Source organism: Eleutherodactylus coqui, chromosome 5 (genome assembly GCF_035609145.1).
Source record: "Eleutherodactylus coqui strain aEleCoq1 chromosome 5, aEleCoq1.hap1, whole genome shotgun sequence".
Lineage (NCBI taxonomy): Eukaryota > Metazoa > Chordata > Amphibia > Anura > Eleutherodactylidae > Eleutherodactylus > Eleutherodactylus coqui.
In genome coordinates, this window is record NC_089841.1 from 198106241 (window position 1) to 198126767 (window position 20527).

Consider the following 20527-nt stretch of genomic DNA (forward strand, 5'->3'; position numbering starts at 1 on the left):
TGATTTAAGGCTGTACAGCTCCAATGTTGGAAGACGTCCGTCGGGGTCCTCTTACTGAATATTGCCACCCTTTCTGCTGTCAAAGCCTATCCAACGTGTCACCTCATGCAGTACTGGCTTTAGCCAGCAGATAGCGCCATTGTATAATGACAGAAAAAGAATAAGCCCTCTAGGAAAACCAGGATACAAATTGGATTGGAAAGGGTTAAAAAGGTTGCACTTGACGGAGCGGTGTTCTTTTTTCAACATAACTGTAGCTTGCGGATTATCCTGTGTAGAAAAATGTAAATTCATCTTCATACAAATCTGTATGTAGCACCAACATACCATCACCACTACAATCCGGAGTAAGGTGGTCTTTATATTTCCAAATTAACTCACATGGTCCTCATCTGTATGTATTGGACTGAAGTTCAGAATGTTTGTACAGCTGGCTACATACACTGCTGCGTGGAATTCCATCAGTTGGCAGAATGGCTTCTATTAGCTTACATAGAGCCAGCTGTCTTCTTTTCCGAGCGCCGCATGCAGGTAAACCGGCCCCCTTTTTTTAAGCTCCCATAGGAGTCTATGGGAGCTTCCAGCGGTTTTTGTCAAACGATAGGCCATGACCTATCTTTTAACGCTGTGAGAAAAATCGGTGACCGAAAACAGTCGGTGATTTGACGCTGCAATTTTTCCTTCCATTTAGTATGGATGCCATCGAGAATCACTTGTGGATTAAACGATTGCCGCCACAGATCGGGAACACGCGTGGAACCATCTGTGGGGCGTTCTGGATGGGTTTCCTGCTGCTGACTGTAGAGGAGGCCTTCTTTGGATTGTTTTCTCTAAAAACCTTATGGACCTTTTACACGATTATAGTTCAAAAAAGCGAAAGTGAACGATCAGTGTAAACGCCGCCAACGACCGAATGAATCAATCGTTCATTTTTCGCTCATCATTCATTTTCTGCAGATGCAAAAATCATTGTTGGCCCAATACTAATCGTTCGGGTTAAACAGCGCTCGTTCTCAGGACGATTTCACGTGGGTGATAAAATTGCGTGATTTTCACATGATTTGAGAGTAAAAACGCAGAATTATGAAACCAATGATTTTTAATGGTTTCTTTCCCGTTTGCGATGTTTTCACTCAAGCGATGTTATGAGCAAAAAAAATAATTGCGGCATGCTCTATCTTTCTGCGATGTGCGATTTTTATTTTTTTTTTAATCTCCCATGTTTCCCTATGGAGCACGAACTCCTGATTTTCTTGCAATGCGATTTTAACATTAGAAAGGCCTATTGACTTTCACGCTAAAAATAAATAGCGAGAAAAATCGCAAACGGCAGCTATGGTTTCATGAAAAACTCAAAAATTAAAGGACAAGATGTAATTTTGCCGTGATTTTCTCGCAGCGATATCGCGATCACCCGTGTAAAACTAGCCTCAGTCATGCAGCAAACACGAATGACTGAGCGATGTATCGTTAGAACGCGGCAACAATGTATCTACCAGTATAACCAGGCTGCAGGAGCGAACTCTGACCTTTCCCACGCGTTCCAAGGACAAATCATTTGGAGTAAGCGGCCCCTCACGGAGCGCGGAGATACATATATTCAGCCCGCGTTCACACGGGCAACAAGAGAAGTTCGCATTGAATGGCTGCGATTGGTTCATCGAGCGCTGCGGTGATTGGCTGAGCCGCGACGCTTGAGAACCAATCAGAGCCTTCATGTAGGCGGGATTTTAGAACCCCCTGACCAGGATGTGCTGGCTGAAGACTACAAACAAGTGCCACGGAAATGCCGGAGAAGAGCGGCGGAGCGGACTGCGCCTGTTAGGTAATGTATTGTTTTTTGTTTAAATGAAGCCAGGGCTTATTTTCAGGGTAGGGCTTATATTTAAGTCCCCACGAAAATTCCAGGATAAGGTCGCCACAAAATCGTGATATCACACAGCTGCGATATCGCTGTCGACTGTGTGAAAGGCGCCTAAGATGCGCTTTTCCGCCTCTACAGCTATGACTATATGCTAGCCGTCTGAACAGCGCCCGTCCCATCAGCGCCTCCACTCGCTTCTGTCCGTCACCATAGTAACCACACACCCGTCTAGCGCGTTTCCCGCTTCCGCCACGTCACCCATGCCCCGCCCCAAGACGTCATCAAGGCCCCGCCCTAAGACGTCAGGCTGCCCGGCTTCTTGCTTCCGCGTGATGACGTCGCCTAGTAACCACCAATGACCAGGAAGCTTCTCCCATAGCTCCGCCTACCGACCTCTGTCACTCGCGGTTCAGGAAGCCGCCCGCTGGTTGTAGGTGCTCCAGCACTCCGGCCTCTCGGACGTCATGGCGGCCAGTCAGCAGTGGGTGTTGGTGGAGATGGTGCAGGCGTTCTATGAGGTGAGGACGGAGGCCATCACTGTCCCGGCGGCCGCACGCTGCCTGCTCTGTCAGGGCGCTGCTGACTACTTCAGAGGAACTTCCGTGTCAGGTGTGAGGAAAGGAGGGCGACTCCTCTGTGTAGCTCCCGGAACGCCCTGCAGGGTGCGCTCTCCACATGCTAGTAATGCACTCCTGGCCCGGTATGCTAGCCCGTGGGGGGCAGTAGTGAGCAGGCAGAGGAGGGCAGTGACCTGCAGTCACTTGTCACGTCAGGCCTGCGCACACCATGACTTTGGGGGGCAGTAGTGAGCCTACAGGAGTGAGAAGGCAGAGGACTCGCACCATGACTTTGGGGGGCAGGAGTGAGCAGGCAGAGGACTCGCACCATGACTTTGGGGGGCAGTAGTGAGCCTACAGGAGTGAGCAGGCAGAGGACTCGCGCCATGACTTTGGGGGGCAGTAGTGAGCCTACAGGAGTGAGCAGGCAGAGGATTTGCACCATGACTTTGGGGGGCAGTAGTGAGCCTACAGGAGTGAGCAGGCAGAGGACTCGCACCATGACTTTGGCGGCACAAGTAGAGGGAGCGCTGGAGGCAGCATGACACCCACTGGCAGCGGCTGTTGCAGGAGAGGTCCGCATCTGCATTAAATTTTGCTTTCTATTTCACCTGGCCTGGAGGGTTAGGGTGAGGGTTTATTTTCCAGTGAGGCTTGCATTTACACGAACCCTAACCCTCCAGGCCAGGCAAACCTCCATGGCCACGCTGCTGCTAGCAGCCTTGACAAATCTGCCAATCGGGAGGGGCCTCACAGGGGCGTTCCTCCTTTCAAACCCCTAGCTTCCGGTGGCGTCAAGGTACACTAATACCCAAAGTGTGGTACTTCTCTCTTAGTAAAACATTACAAAGGCAGATTATGACAAAACTACTTGCTTGGCGTCTGAGACCCTGTTAGTAAAATGACAGTAAGGCCGGCTGCACACGACCGGATGTGCATTGCAGAATCTGCAGCGGGTGTCCGCCCCCGGGGTTGCATGGCAAATACCGCCCATAACGTGCTATCGAAAAGTGCTTTTGTTTGTACAAGAGTGGAGATCAATTGCGATTCTTCGTTTGCAGAGGAAAAATTGCAGCATGCTCTATTTTAATGCAGTGTCCGCACGGATGCTTCCATTGAAGTCAATGGAAGCCATCCGACCCGCGGCCCGTATGTAACTTAACATTGCGGACGGGTCACAAATTTCTGTACTGTGCATGTCTGACGGTGAGCCGTCCAGACCAAACGCAGCGCAGACAAAGATGACAGGTGCACAGGGTCGGATTCTGGATCCCGCGGCGGAATCTGAGGGTCAGATTCTGCTGCGGGATCCGATCCGGCCGTGTGCAGCCGGTCTATGTGACTTTTGTACACGTACGTCTTGCTAAGCACACCGCAGAACTGCTTAAAGTATCATTCAGCCTACATAAGGGTGTTCTCATGGATCAACCCCCTTGTTACGGGAAGCATGAACCGCTGTGGCTTCGGTACCTGAGACCTTTGGTGGACCGTTGATCCTGCTGAGGAAGAGCTGCAGCCAGATGGGAAACGCACACTTTACCTTTCCTCTGCCGAGAACGACACGTTCCACGTCTTCCTGCGCATAATGGTCTCCAAGACATGAATTATCAAACGTGTGTGGTTCTCGGTGGCCCTCGGAGAATTGGTCCCCCTGTATTTCTTGGTCTAATTGAGATTCTTAAACACATTCTAGTAATGAACATATGTGAAAACCTTCCTAAAGATCTGCTCAGGCGATAACCCTTGGGTGGCTTGTCCCGGAATGACGCTGTGTAATTTCTGTTATTTCAGGCCCCTGCCTATCATCTGATACTGGAAGGGATTCTCATCCTATGGATCATTCGACTTATATTTTCCAAGACGTACAAACTCCAGGAACGATCAGACCTAACAGAGAAGGTAAGAGATAAGATAACTCGTTGGGTTATTAGTGCATGGATCGATACTTCAGTAGTTGATGAGTGCAATAAAAATACACCAATGTAAGGTGTTGATGAGCTTTAGATAAATACTGGCTGAACGCACAAATATCTGTGTGTGTCTCCCAAAATGCCTGATGGGGAAAGAAGGATCAGGCAATCTGTATTACAGCATGCTCGGTCCATTGTTCCCGAAGGTGATAAGGAACGGCCAGTGGGGTCCACTTACACAGGCCGATTATAGGGCGCGGACGATTGTTTCCCCGATGATCGGCCATCTGACTGCAGAATGGGCAAACGCTCATCCGTTGGCTAATCTGCCTGTTTTTTTTTTTTTTTTTTATAGAAGTGTAAAAACATGCTTGCTGTCAGCTGTATATCCTTGTGTGAACCAGGCAGTATACAGCCGACCAGGGACCGCTCTATGGAGACAATCCTAGAAATGATTGATTGTCCCCATGAAGTCGGTCATCTTCTGTGTGTGAATGGCAGCGAAGTGCTGTCACAGCAGGCCATTTCTCGGTCTATGTAGATGGGCTCTTATTCCTCTCTTCCATTGAAGAAGAAAAAGTGGTACAGTACAGGAATATCTGTCAGGGGAATTGGTATATGGCTTTGTCAATGCTGGGACTGAATGCAGCTTGGCCTGACTCTGCTAGTATAAGGGGTACTTTTTGTTGAGTTTGGGCCAAATGATCGACCAAACAAGAACCTGGCCCCTTTTCGTGAAAGACAATTTTTTATTTTTTTTAAACCTAACCATAAGGGGATACAAAGACTGATATACGGGTATAGATGCCTTATGCCAGAGATATGAATGTGCTGAGTATTATGAAGGGTACGATATATAGGCCCGTCTATCATTAGAGGTAAAGGCTTTTAAGATCATTAAAAAACTCTCATCCCAAGGATGAGGATGACTAGGGTACTTTTCACATAAGAGAACACTTCTGCATCACCTAATTAGCGGCCCTGGAGGCTACCGGGTGCCCGGTAAAGGAAGTATTGACCACCAAAGACTTTGGAGGTGCGCTTTGTTTCTACCGAGATCGGCTGCAGGTACGTATTTGATTTTTGAGTCAAAATCGGCACCAAATGCGCCGATTTTTGACTGTCTTGGATGTGTAAATTCCACGAAATTTGTGCTGCAGACATTCAACAGCATTTCCAACACGTGTAAACATACCCTGGGGGCTCATTCACACGGGGAGCTAGGCGCGCAAAAATCACATGCTTAAACATGTGGCTATGGAAATGTTCAGATTCCTTCACCTGAACGTTCCCATAGGAAACCATTGGTTCTAATAGCCACGTGTTTTTAAGCGTGTTTTTTTTTTTTTTTTTTTTTTTTTTTTTGCATGCCTAGCTCCCGGTGTGAAAGGCCTTAAACAGATTTTCATGGCAGTGGGATTGTAGGAGAGATTTCCATTGGCGTCTGGTATACTGAAGCCACCATTTGCAAGTTTGTGACTTGTTCAGGAAGCAAAGAATGGGCTTTATTACCCTGCTGATTATATCTTGGTTTAGAGAAATACGGCATCGTTTCTACTTCCACTAGACCAAGTTTTTTTAAAAGGCACTCCCCTGTTTTTTAGATTCATTATGGAGCTCGCCCCTCAGTGCGTATACATCAGCTAGTATTGTTTAGTTATATCTTTAGATCTGAAAAGTTCCCTTTAGTTGGGTCATGTGATCCCATAGTGACACCCATGAGGTGACCCCTTCCTGGGAATTTGTAACCTTCGTGTTCTCTGAAGGGGGATACTACTGTTGGAGTAATCCCTTTAAGTGATGCTCCAGATCATATTGAAGCCTCATCAACCAGATATGCCCAATTGCCTGTATGGAAGAACACAACATGGAGCACTCAAGTGTTCTTCCAGAGCCCTTACCAAGGAGGAGCGAGCTAGCACGCCAGAGTTTTCATTGGTAAAATAAAAATGGTCCTCTAGCATAGACCTATCATAATTGGGCAATGCCCTACATTACACCTTGTGCAGTGTTAAGACATCAAATCATTATAAAAGCTTGGTAGGTAATATGACGCATGCATACATTAATATCTGATCAGAAGTCCAAAAAAATTGGATATAGGGACTATAGATGTACTCCAAGAGATGCTCATATCCAGAGGTGAAACTTGAAGCTTCTGGGCCCCCATGCAGAATCTGTAACAGGGCCCCCAAATATAATGCCTTATTTACAGTACTGTGCTTCCTATATGGAGAAAAGTGGGCCCCTAAGGCCTCATGTCCACGGGCAAATTCGGATTTTGAATCCGCAGCGTTTTTCCTGCACGCGGATCCGCGCGCCCATAGGGATGCATTAGACACCCGCAGGTAATTAAAAACCTGCGGATGTCATTTTTCTCTGCAGGCGCGGGTCCCGCGTGCGGGAAAAAAGCCGGACATTCTTCATTCAGGCGCGGGTCTCCCGTGGGGACGGCTCCCGCAGGCTTCCATTGAAGCCTATGGAAGCCGTCCGGATCCGCGGGAGACGCGCGCCTGAATTAAACTCACCTGCTTCGGGCGATGCAGGTCTTCCTTCCTTCCTTTGCGGCCGGAAACTTCTTTCTTCGGCCCGGCGGATGTGCCCGGTGCATGCGTGCGGCACGCAGCCGACGTGCTGAGCACATCCGCTGGGCCGAAGAAAGAAGATCTGGCCGCGACGGAAGGAAGACACGCACGGACCGCTGCGGGTAAGTTTATTCAGATTTTTTTTTAGCAATATGTCCGCGGGGCAGGAGGGACCCGCTACGGATTCTCCATGGAGAATCCGTAGCGGGCCTGATTTTCCCCGTGGACACGAGGCCTTAAGGTTCCTGGGCCTGGGTGCATCCCCTATAATTGCGCCCCTGCTCATATCCTGCCCCCGAATCCCAAGAACACATGTCCACGAGCTTTGGATGAAGATTCACAAGCCCCTCAGATAAGATGACCAGTGTTACACTTGTTAATACTTTGACATCCCTCCCCCTTTGAATATACTTTTATTCCCAAACCAGGTATATCCCATGGGCTAGTCCCACAGAGGAGACTTCAGTGCCTCACCCTCCTAGAGCTAGCCCCTAGGGAGGACTTGTCTTCACTCTTACCCAATGTGAGAACTCCTCTGAGTTATAATAACTTGTTCGCTGGGTGAAGCAGATTATAGTTGTGTAGCTCATATGAGCGTTCTCTAGGGGGCACAACTTTGGTAACTCGTTTGGTTTGTTTTGTACACATTATATGATATACAAATCCATTAAGATTTAACATGCAGCATAAATAACGAAGCATGGCAATAATATTGGGAATAAAGCTTTAACTAGACCTACAATACATCCTCTCATAGATCTGAACCAATTACTAGCGTTGAATCCTGCAAATGTATCACTCCACCATGTGTCCTGCTTTTACTCATGTTCTTCCAGCCATTTATCTCTCGCCTCACCCACTACCTGAACACTAGCTTTAACTTGCATATTAGGTGTGTTTGGGAATCCTCGTATATGGGGGACCATCATGTGGGAGTACAAAGGTGGCCGGTGTAAGCCGAGCAAGGATACATAGCCCCGTCTTGTTTAACAGAAGCCATTTATTGACCCTCTGTGTACAATCTAGGTACTTGCAGGAAGTGCTAGGACAGTATGGCTGAGGACACCAGCTAATCACCGAGCCAGAATAGCCTCTATTGCCTTATAGTAAGACTCTTTGATAAAGCTTTTAGATAATGTTAGGGCTAATTGGAGGGTGTCATGAATACGGTGTAATCTCATCCCCCCCCCCCCCCCTCCTTGATTGCTGATACGCTTATACACTAAGTTTCGGACAAGTTTTATACGGGGTGGGTGTAAAAAGTGGGCTGACTGAATTCTCATCCTTAATCTGGACACATGAGCAACTTATCCCAGAAGGAAAACGTGTCCCTGACTGATCTGCTTTGGATAGATGTCCGTTATATCGCGTCAAAGGATTAAGTCAGATACGGGTAGTTTTGGGTTTATTTGCTCTGTGGATTTGTCATAGAGTGGTTGTAGATCAACTAAGGCCCAATGTCCACTGGCACGCATGGATTCAATCTGCTGAATCCCACAATGGAATCCAGCCGTGCCTGCAGGTATGGACAGAAAAATACATTTTCTTACCTGTCCAGATCTAGCGCAGGTCTCTTCCGTGCCGGCCGCATCTTCCTTTTTCAGCACGGCAGATGCGTTTGGAACGTGCCAGACACATGCGCAGTGAAAATTTTTTTTTAAAAAACCGTGCTTCTCCGCTGCAGGTGTGCTGCGGATCAAACGGCTTCCATTGACTTCAGTGGAAGCCGTCCCTGTGGGATAGGCAGAAAAATGGAGCATGTTGCGATTTTCTTCCCGCACGTGCAATCCGCACGCTGGTAACAAAATCACATCCGCATGCTTTAACCCTTTCCAATCCACTGTCTGACGTCTTAAGACCTTATGATGTAAGGCTGTACAGCTTCGATGTTGGAAGACGTCCGTCGGGGTTCTCTTATTGTATATTGCCAGCCTCTCTGCTGTCAGAGCCTATCCAACGTGTCACCTCATGCAGTACTGGCTTTAGCCAGCAGATAGCGCCGTTGTATAATGTCAGAAAAAGAATAAGCCCTCTAGGAAAACCAGGATACAAATTGGATTGGAAAGGGTTAAATTGTCTTGCGGATGCTAATGCATCCCTATGGGTGCTTGGAGGTGCGGCTCTTATAATTTTAAAAAGCGCCCATGAACTTTGGGCCTAAGAGGTGTGCGACTATATCCGGCTAAAATCCCTTCCCAACTGCTCAGTTCTTTCATTCTCTAGTTTAAAATTAGAACAAAGCCAAGAATAGACCTATAATAAGTGGCCAACGCCTACATTACAGCTTTACAGTGTTAAACAATGAATCATTATGAAACGTTTGATAATACGTCATATATGACAGTGCATACGTTATTCGATAAAAGTACAATAATTTGGATATAATGACTATATGTACTCCAGGAAGTGCTCATACCCCTCACGGATCCCAAGGACAGAATGTGTCCACGAGCCTCAGATGAAGATGTGTTTAACCCTGTATGATGAAATTACTTGGCGTGTATGACACATGCTGACTGTATACTTATGGTCTTTAGCTTGGTGACTGTAGAGGTTAATGATATTTACTGTCCACGGGGCAGTATGGGTTCTTGGGGCGCTCATGCTGCTCTAAGAATGTTAAGTGCTCATGCCCCCTATTAGTTAAAGCTGATGCCCATAGATACCTGTCAGAAAAAATATTCGTTAGACAACCGCTGTCACTCCCAATTCTTCTATATACATGCTAGGCCAAGTGTGCATGGGTTATCATTGGGGAGAAGGAATTAATCTACTGCCAGAGGCCTCTGACTGAGACTTTGCTCTGATAGGAACATAAAGATGGCAACAAAGCCAAGATTACTATGTAAATATGGTAATAGGAACAAGCTTACTATATGGATATGGTAATAGAACAGAACTCACTGCATAGATACGGCACCAGAGCCAAGCTTACTACGTAGAAGCAAATGACCACTTGCTTCTGGTACTGTGCCGGTCAGGAAAAAAGATATATCCACTGAGCTCAAAAAAAGAAAAAAAGTTGGTGTCCTTTTATGTAGTAAACTGTACCTTGATACAGTTGAAAACCTGGTGCAAATCTCTGAAGGTGCTGTTTCATCGGCCGTTAATCAGATTCTGGCGATCCAGCGATAATCTGAACGACTATCATTTAGTGTAAATGCATACAGAAAACCGAATGATTAATCGGCCTGCGGAAACGGACTGTCATTCACTAATGAACTACTGCATTCTTACTGTGAATGAAGGCGGGCGAGCCGGAAGGATCCCCGACCCGCTCCACCTCCATTCACTAATGCTAATCGTTCCTGTTTAAAAGCATAGGAATGATCATCACTGGGTGGCCGGTCAGGCATCTTGCGCCCAACAGGTCATCCCTTGTAAAAGCTCCTTGGGTTGCAGATATTGAAATATGCCCAAAACATGTGAATGTTTTCACACAACAATGCGCTTTTACATACTTGTATTAGAACATTTAACAGCACCTCTTACAAACATGAAAGGCTGTTTTAGGGCTGTTTCACATGGAAACGGCCTCGCATCCCTGCGGTGGTGCTCTTCATCCCCGCCGCGGCAGGAGATCGCAATGTTCTCCTACTGTCATCAATGGGGATGGAGCTGCTGCCGCTGGCAACATTGAGAACATGTGAAAACCCCTGGATAGGATTTCGATGTTCTCCCGGCTCCATTGAAAACAATGGGTGATATCGCAAAAGAAAGGAGATTTCTGTGTTCTCCCCCCCCCCCCCCCCCCCACCCTATGCATCGCGGGAGTGAAAACATCACAAATGAGAATGAAACCATTGAAAATCATTGGCTTCATAATCATGTGAAGTCGGCCTTGGGGTACGTCCACACGTCATGTATGTGCAAAATTCAGAGTATTACAGTACAAGCCATGTGAAACCCATCCCCACGCTGCAGGAAATATGTGCAGGGTAGATTTTATATCCCACAGCATGTACATTTATGTGGATTTCATATGAGGGGATGAAATCCACAGTGAATTTCCCTAAATATGTGGCAATCTTCATGTAAGTTGCATCGACCTCTCATTCGGGTGCCCATCTAGGCTTCCCGTCCAAATGTTTCATCTGACCTGCCGAAAATGGCGATCAGACTGAACTCTGGCCCCAATGCTCTCATTTCTCAAACTGAGATCCGAGCCACAAGTTTTGGTCTTTGTTTCGCAGGTTTCCTTTCTGTTTCTGACATTTCAGCCAGACATATTAGCATTGTAGACGACACTATTCTGTCCGCCCGGATGCTTACCTCGCACATGGCAGAATCCACCATGGAGTCTTCACGTTGATTCCGCCTGTAAACTACAGCAGGATTCCGCAGCTTCTCTGCCGTGGTTTTGGCAATGTATCCGTACACGGATTTAGCCCGGTCAATAAACAAAATCCGTGTGCGTAATTCTGATGCATTTCTGCATAAAGAAGTAATATGTCACTTCTTGATGGAGGTCTGTGGACGTGCAGCAGAATTCTACATGTGGATTTTGCTCATTAACCCCTTAATGACGTGTTTTTTTTTTTTTCTTTTTGTTCCAACTTTGTTTTTTCCTCCCCCCTTTTAAAAATCGTAATTCCTTCATTTATTTATCCATCGACGTCGCTGTATGAGAGCTTATTTTTTGCGGAACGAGTTGTAGTTTTCAATGGTGCTATTTAAAGTACCATATAATGTACTGAAAAACTTTTTAAAAATTCTAAGTGGAGTAAAATGAAAAATAACACGACATTCCATCATTTTTCAGTACGTATTGTTTCTACGGCGCACAAACTGCAGCAAAAATGACCTGATAACTTTATTCTATGGGTCGGTACGATTACTACGATACCAAACTTGTATAATTTATTTTTTTTTTTCACTGTACTACTTTATTTTTTTTTTTTCAAAGCCATTTTTTTTAATTATTTTCTGCTGCCGCCATCTGCGCGCAATAACTTTTTTTTATTTTTCTGTCGTCGTAGTCGTGCGAGATTTCCTGTAGTTTACGTTGGTAACATTTCGGAATACATACGGCTTTTTGATCGCTTTTTGTTGCATTTTTTTTCTGTGAGACAGGGTGACTGAAAAAGTGCATTTCTGGCGTACTTAATTTAATTTTTTTGGGGGTTCCGACGTTCACTGTGTGGGGTAAATAATGCGCTATTTTGATAGATCGGACTTTTATGGACGTGGCAATACCAAATATGTATTTTTGTTTCATGGTTTAGATTGTTTTATAATAGATATGGCAAAAGGTGGGTGATCTATTACTTTTTTTTTTAGCCCCCCTGGAGGACCATAACTAGCGAAGCTAGCGATGCTTTGACCACTCCTGCAGTATGATGTAATTACATCATACTGCAACATGACAGACAGTCTATCAAGCCACCCAACGGGGATGGCTTGATAGTCAGTCTGCTAGGGCAGCCCTGGGCCATTCAGAAGGCCTACTGCTGCCATGACACCCGCACTGCTCCCTGCGATCCTATGCAGAATTGACAGCGGCATTTAAAGGGTTAATAGTCACGATCGCCCGCACGGCTGATTGCATCTATTGCCCGCAGGTGTCAGCTGTAATAAACAGCTGATGCCCGCGCTATATGAAGAGAGGTCGCCTTGCAATCTCTCTTTATACATAGGCCGACGATACAGGCCGTCAAAAGGCATATCAGTGGTCGTTAAGGGGTTAACAGGGCTAAGCCCTTGTGTGGATCTGCAGCACGTACTGTGGCACAATGGAGATGGATTTCTGCCGCAGTTTTAAAGGCCAGAATCCACGTGAAAGTCTTCGCCATATTCTGCCGAGTGAATATGGCCTTATTAGAATATGTGGATTTTGCCACAGATTTGCTGCTATGGAATTGCCACAAAAGCAACGTTTTGCCATAATTTTCTTCTGGATTTTAGTCCATGTACAGCATGAATTAATATTACAGTATATGTATATTACACACCACCTTCCTGTTCACTTGAAATTTACTTATTGTTACTGTATTTGCAGGAAAAAGAAGAGTTAATTGATGAATGGCACCCTGATCCTCTTGTCCCTCCTGTCTCTAAAGATCACCCGCCAATCAATTATAACATTGTTACCGGGTAAGTTGCTCCTTGGTCTGTATGTTCGGTATAGCGGGTGCCAATATTCAAAAGGTTCCACCTCTGTTGTGTGTAAATTGCTTCAAAGTTGTCTGAGAAGCTATCCTGGTGTATCTGAATGACAATACCCGCTTGGCAGGATGGGTTTTAGATGGATCGATCCTGTCAAACTAGTCTGATCAGTTTCTATGAGGAGGTAAGCTATAGACTGAACCAGGGAAAGTTGTACAATGTTGTATATCTTAGTTTTTTCAAAGCATTTGATATTGTGCAGCATTAAGGCCCATTTACACCAGCCGATGATTGCTAAAAAATCGCTAATCGGTGCATGTAAATGTGCACCCATAGTCCGCTTTTCGGGCACTGCTGGCTGATCCTTAAATTCAGTCCAACCTAAAAATCGTTGTTTACTTTTATCTTGGTTCTCCACGGGGAGTGCTGATAACATTGTTTCCCCGTGGAGAACAAAGGATCTGAGCGCAGGTAATAGCCTCGGGCTATTAGCTGCGTTCAGTGAAGGCTTCATTTGCATACCTAGTTAGTATTTAAGTAGCTGAGTAGCTACTTAAATGCCAATTACTTTTTATGCAAAATGATCGCTCAAAGCTGTCACTCAAACTGTCCTTTGAGTGATTATCGGCCCTTGTAAACCAGCCTTTAGAGTGCATTCACATGTGGTGGAAAATTCCATCGTGGACAGATCCACACCAAAATCGGCATCTCCTACACTACAACTCATACATTTTAATACACCCCAAATAAGGCAAATGAACATGTTTTATAGTACTCGTGCATATTGTTTACTCTTGGATTGAGCCTCTGTTTTTTTTTTTACTCAAAGTATCCACGCTTAGTAGTGATAACCGTATTTATTTTCTTAAACAAATCTATATTCATAATCAGCTAGCTTGTTGGTTCATTTCCAAAAAATATGACAATTTGTATGGTGTATTGAAATTTTAATAACTTATCACATCTTGTATCCAAGCTAGAGGCGGTACAACAGACTAGAGCCTCCATGCCCACCTGTATCACATCTTGTATCCAAGCTAGAGGCGGCCCAGCAGGGTACTAGAGCCTCCATGCCAACCCGTATCACATCTTGTATCGAAGCTAGAGACAGTACAACAGTGTACTAGAGCCTCCATGCCCACCTGTATCACATCTTGTATCCAAGCTAGAGGCAGTACAACAGGGTACTAGAGCCTCCATGCCCGTCCGTATCACATCTTGTATCCAAGCTAAAGGCGGTACAACAGGGTACTAGAGCCTCCATGCCCGTCCGTATCACATTTTGCATCCAAGCTAGAGGTGGTACAGCAGGGTACTAGAGCCTCCATGCCGTCCATATCACATCTTGTATCAAAGCTAGAGGCAGTACAACAGGGTACTAGAGCCTCCATGCCCACCTGTATCACATCTTGTATCCAAGCTAGAGGCGGCCCAGCAGGGTACTAGAGCCTCCATGCCTGGCCGTATCACATCTTACATCCAAGCTAGAGGCAGTACAACAGTGTACTAGAGCCTCCATGCCCACCTGTATCACATCTTGTATCCAAGCTAGAGGCGGCCCAGCAGGGTACTAGAGCCTCCATGCCTGGCCGTATCACATCTTGTATCCAAGCTAGAGGCGGTACAACAGGGTACTAGAGCCTCCATGCCTGCCTGTATCGCATCTTGTATCCAAGCTAGAGGCGGTACAACAGGGTACTAGAGCCTCCATGCCCACCTGTATCACATCTTGTATCCAAGCTAAAGGCAGTACAACAGGGTACTAGAGCCTCCATGCCTGTCTGTATCACATCTTGTATCCAAGCTAGAGGCGGTACAACAGGGTAGTAGAGCCTCCATGCCCACCTGTATCACATCTTGTATCCAAGCTAAAGGCAGTACAACAGGGTACTAGAGCCTCCATGCCGGTCTGTATCACATCTTGTATCCAAGCTAGAGGCGGTACAACAGGGTACTAGAGCCTCCATGCCTGTCTGTATCACATCTTGTATCCAAGCTAGAGGCGGTACAACAGGGTACTAGAGCCTCCATGCCCACCTGTATCACATCTTGTATCCAAGCTAGAGGCAGTACAACAGGGTACTAGAGCCTCCATGCTGTCCATATCACATCTTGTATCGAAGCTAGAGGCAGTACAACAGGGTACTAGAGCCTCCATGCCCGCCTGTATCACAGCTTGTATCCAAGCTAAAGGCAGTACAACAGGGTACTAGAGCCTCCATGCCTGTCTGTATCACATCTTGTATCCAAGCTAGAGGCGGTACAACAGGGTACTAGAGCCTCCATGCCCGTCTGTATCACATCTTGTATCCAAGTTAAAGGCAGTGCAACAGGGTACTTGGAGCCTCCATGCCCACCAGTATCACATCTTGTATCTACGCCAGAGGCGGTACAACAGGGTACTAGAGCCTCCATGCCTACCCGTATCACATCTTGTGTCCAAGCTAGAGGCGGTACAACAGGGTACTAGAGCCTCCATGCCTACCCGTATCACATCTTGTGTCCAAGCTAGAGGCGGTACAACAGGGTACTAGAGCCTCCATGCCTACCCGTATCACATCTTGTGTCCAAGCTAGAGGCGGTACAACAGGGTACTAGAGCCTCCATGCCTACCCGTATCACATCTTGTGTCCAAGCTAGAGGCGGTACAACAGGGTACTAGAGCCTCCATGCCCACCCGTATCACATCTTGTATCCAAGCTAGAGGTGGTACAACAGGGTACTAGAGCCTCCATGCCTGCCTGTATCACACAGAGCCTCCCTTCAAGTATTCAGTTTTCTGCCAAAAAATGAACCTTTTTGCTCTGATATTGTAATCCCTTACTTATATCAACATTACAATCACACAGAGAAAGTTTTATTCCATTCCGACAACTTCTGAGAGCTTGAGGTTTCTTTTTGAGTGAGTGTATTTACTAATAAAAACAAAAAATCAAAGTGTAGGATCTCTCATAAACCACAAGGGGGATCAGAGGACCATGTATCAATTGTGACTAGTACATAGCAATAATACATACAATTAGGGACTGAAAGTAATTGCAACAGAACTACTTCTGTCAGCTGATGCTGAGCTGCCAGACGAGAGTCAAGTTACAAGAAGAGTATAATGAAATTAACAGCGAGAAGAGAACAACATACAAAAAGGTTACACGGCTCCACCGGCTGACAGACCAAGTTATGCCTCTTAGAAAATGACACAAAAAACATGATTCTTAGAAAACGTTTTTATTGTATAGAAATAATTAACATGTTAATATATATCTGTCAATGTATTTGGTACCCCCATAATTGTACTGGCCAGCAGAATGACGCTAGCATGTCCTTTGGAAATGCAACCAAGAAGGCCATAGAAACCAACCAACCAACCCCCCCCCCCCCTCCAAAAAGCAAGAGGAAACTTTTACAATACACCTCATGAACTCAGAAATGGTGTCGTTAAAAAATACAATTTGTCTTTTTGTCCTAATATAAAAAAAAAAGCTTTACACAGCTAAACTGACAGATGCATTAAAATGTCACTTAGAATACAGCGACGCAATGGTGTGTCCCAGACTGATATACACCTTGCCGTCTTCTGCCCTAAACCCCTTGTTCTCATTTGCTAGACTCAGGTAGACCCCCAAAGATGCAGAGGAAATGAAGCTCTGGAGCATTTTACTGCATTTGGATCTGAAGCCGAAGATTAGACAATACTGCCACGTGAATGCCGCATTACCATGTCCCCAGTAAGGTCATGCGGTAAATAATGACAACGCTCAGCGCTCATTCCCGAGACATATGAGGGCCTATTTATAATCAGGCCAGTCGCTGATCAGTAAATGCCACGCTTGCCCAAGCATCCACCCCTGAGAAGTGTATTTCCATAGAAGACTCTCTGATACATTTTACCCCAAGCCTAAATTCCATCATTATTAGTGTCTTTGAGGGGAAAGAAGCCAGGCACCACATAATCCAGCACTGCCCAATATGGCATACCTGTGAAAATGGCAATTCTGACTCTCTGCTCACCATCTGCTGCATACTTATTTCTGGAAGACCTCCTTGGGGTCAAAGTTTGCTTCGCGCCTATTTCATATGCCTTGAGGGTTGTAGTTTCCAAAATAGATCGCCTTTTTTTTGGGGGGGGGGGGGGGGCGGTCGAGGGTCACTGTACTGGTACATCACTGCTCCAAAGAACATTCTAGCAAATTAAGCCAAGTGCATGTGTAAAATATATAATTTAATATTATGTATATATATTTTTGTCTTTTAGCCCTCCAAGCCACAAGATTGTTGTCAATGGAAAGGAATGTATCAACTTTTCATCGTTCAATTTCCTTGGCCTTCTTGATAATGATAGGGTTAAGGTTGGTAACAGTCTGCAGTATGTAAGCTATTCCTTCTACCCCTATTGTTGATGTAAGTGACCACAGTAAGGTTGTGGCTCTGATCGTGCTAAGTATATTTTGAATCATGTTTTATTAGGCACATTAGTATGGCCTCTCTATACGTCCTGCAGTATAATCTGGAATGTTTGAACATTAACAATCTGTAGGGTCACATTTAAGTCAGATTAAAGGGAAGTTTCACTTTTAACCCTTTCCAATCCAATTTGCACCCTGGTTTTCCTAGGGGGCTTACTCTTTTTCTGCTATTATACACGGCACTATATGCTGGCTAAAGCCAGTACTGCATGAGGTGACACGTTGGATAGGCTCCGACAGCAGAGAGGCTGGCAATATACAGTAAGAGAACCCCAACGGATGTCTTCCAACATCGGAGCTGTACAGCCTTAAATCATAATGTCTTCAGACGTCAGACAGTGGATTGGAAAGGGTTAAATACCTTCTGATATGTGACTAAGAGAAGCAACAAGGAGTCTGTCCTGTGACCCCCTGTTTATTGCACTATGCAGCATTCTAGAAACCTTCTAGTATTTAGTCTGTATTTGATACTAGATCCTGCTTCCAGGTCAAAATGTAAAGGCTTTGTAACTTGTACTTTCCAATCTAATGGTTTAATGGTTTCCTGTATATACAGAATTTTCTCCCTGTATATTGCAGAGTGCAGCATTGGCATCCCTTAGAAAGTACGGTGTTGGGACTTGTGGTCCAAGGGGGTTTTATGGTACTTTTGGTAAGTAGACTACTCATTATATTAGTGGGAAACTATTTATCTTTTTAAGATAAAACTTTTATAGTGGGCCCATAGCAAATGTATATGGTCAGTGGTGAGTAGCACCTCGGTGTACCTCAAAGCTGATTGGCCTCAATGCATAATCTGACATGGTAGTATATATTTTCCGCTACCTATTTACGGTACTGTTGTACATCAGGCACCAGGACCCATTTGTGGTTGCCACTTCTGCACCCCTTGTAGCTATGCCAGTTAATCGGGGCTGTGTAGCGTCTGCTGACATAAAGCACCTGTGGGGGGGGGGGGGGGGGGGGGGTAGTGTGAAAGTCTTAGGCTTGCAGTGTTATTTATGAATGTACTGTATGTATTGAGCCTAAAATGTATCATAGGGCTGGAAGTAGTCATTGAAGGAGCTGTCAGACCCTTTATAAATTGGTGATCGCCATCTTGCTTTTGTTTTTGTGTTCCTTATCTGTGATACCGGAGTTGGCAGTTAGATGGCGGTCTTCCCCTTCTGTTCTGGTGGTAGTAGTCTCACTTTTAGATCATTTACAAACTCTCCTGAAATGAAGGTGCTTGCTATACTCCTCCCAAGTATTGAGTTGGATACATTGTAGTATTACATAGATGCGAGCGCTGCAGCCTCTTCAATATTTACATCTCAGTACGGTACTATCCTGTTCATACGGAGAATGCTGTACTCTTCATAGTAGTCGTTCTGAGTACTGCGGCCCTATTTACTTCAATGGGACCAGACTGCATTACACAGACCGGCTGCTATAAAACAGACGGAGGTCTCTGTGTGAACAGGGTCCTACTAAGATGTAAGCGGTGACAAGGTCGCAGTGCGCTTACAAGCGCTTCGGCCCTTTCAAATAGCTGAATGGCGGAGGTGCGGGAGTCGTCCCTAATCAGAAATTGGTGGTCTGTCCGGAGGATAGGGTGTCAATTTTTAACACCTGGATAACCCTGTATACGGTTACTATGCTAGTCTGCACTAGTCAGGCTGCATTTGCAGCTTCTGGTTGCTGCAGGTGCTGGAAGGTTTCCAGCTCACACTTCATGTGTATCTATAATCCCTTTATTTACCCAACAAAGGCTGAAAGTGCCTCTTTGGCCTTCATTAGGGTGGTATGTCAGTACATCCCCTTCTTCCCCTCTTCATTCAAACATGCTATCATATCCCCACTCCTTAAGAAACTGACTCTTGACTTGTCTTATGCTGCCAAGTACCGACCCATCTCAAACCTCCCCTTAATCTCCAAACTACTAGAACGCCTGGTTTACTCCCACCTCATAAGCTATCGATCAGAAAACTTTTTGAACCCCTACAGTCCAGTTTCTGCCCTCTGCACTCGACTAACTGCCCTGACTAAAGTGTCAAACGACCTTCTGATGGCCAAATTGAGGGGAAACTACTCCCTACTGATCCTCCTTGATCTCTCCACAGCATTTGATACTATGGACCACAAACTCCTCCTCCTTGCTATGCTTTGCTCCTGGTTCTCCTCCTACCTATCTGACCGCTCCTTCAGCATCTCCTTTGCTGGCTCTACCTCCCCTCCTCTTCCCCTTGCTGTTCGGGTCCCCCAGGGCTCTGTCCTTGGCCTCCTCCTTTTCTCCATCTGCACAGCCCCTATTGGACAAACCATCAGGAGTTTTGGCCTCCAATACCACCTCTATGCTGATGACACACCGCTATACGCCTCTTCCCGTGACATCTCTGTACCTTTCCTCCAAAACCTCACCCGACTGTCTGTTCGCTGTCTCTAACACTATGTCCTCTCTCTACCTAAAACTAAACCTCTCTAAAACGGACCTCATTTTTCCACCCTCTACTAACCGAACTCCTCCTGAAATCTCCCTCTCAGTGTGTGGCACAACCATAACTGCCAGACAGCACGCCCACTGTATTGGGGTTATATTTGATCCCGATCTCTGCTTGACCCCCTAAATCCAATCCCTCGCCTGAATTTGCATATTACCCAGAGGAGCATATATGGCCTTTTAAGTCTCCTCACTCACTTTCTAGGTGCTCTGCCTAAGGAGAAAAGATAGCGTTTCTGACCCACATTATAGGCCTCTTTAGCAAAGTCAGAATCCTACTGCACAATGTGTAAAGGGCAAAAACCCTGAAACAGCTGTCTGTGCATGGGCTCTGATTTTGCTTTCAATTTCTGGTCATTGTTACAAGTAGAGATGAGCGAGTATACTCGCTAAGACACATTACTTGAGCGAGTAGTGCCTTAGCCGAGTATCTCCCCGCTCGTCTCTAAAGATTTGGGGGTTGGCACCGGTGACAGGTGAGTTGCGGCGGGGAGCAGGGGGGAGAGAGGGAGAAAGATCTCCCCTCCATTCCTCCCGAATCTTTAGAGACAAGCGGGGAGATAC

At 45.9% G+C, this 20527-nt stretch overlaps 1 protein-coding gene across 1 annotated transcript in view; it reads left to right on the forward strand.

The window, feature by feature from the left end:
• The first annotated feature begins 2247 nt into the window (after positions 1-2247).
• Positions 2248-20527, forward strand: part of SPTLC1 (serine palmitoyltransferase long chain base subunit 1) — a 48285-nt gene continuing 30005 nt past the window's right edge. Inside the window, exons 1-5 of the mRNA XM_066605003.1 lie at positions 2248-2382; positions 4213-4320; positions 12915-13009; positions 17274-17367; positions 18064-18136. Of these exons, the coding sequence (XP_066461100.1) occupies positions 2329-2382; positions 4213-4320; positions 12915-13009; positions 17274-17367; positions 18064-18136 (424 nt within the window). The 5' untranslated portion in view covers positions 2248-2328. The remainder of the gene's footprint in view (positions 2383-4212; positions 4321-12914; positions 13010-17273; positions 17368-18063; positions 18137-20527) is intronic.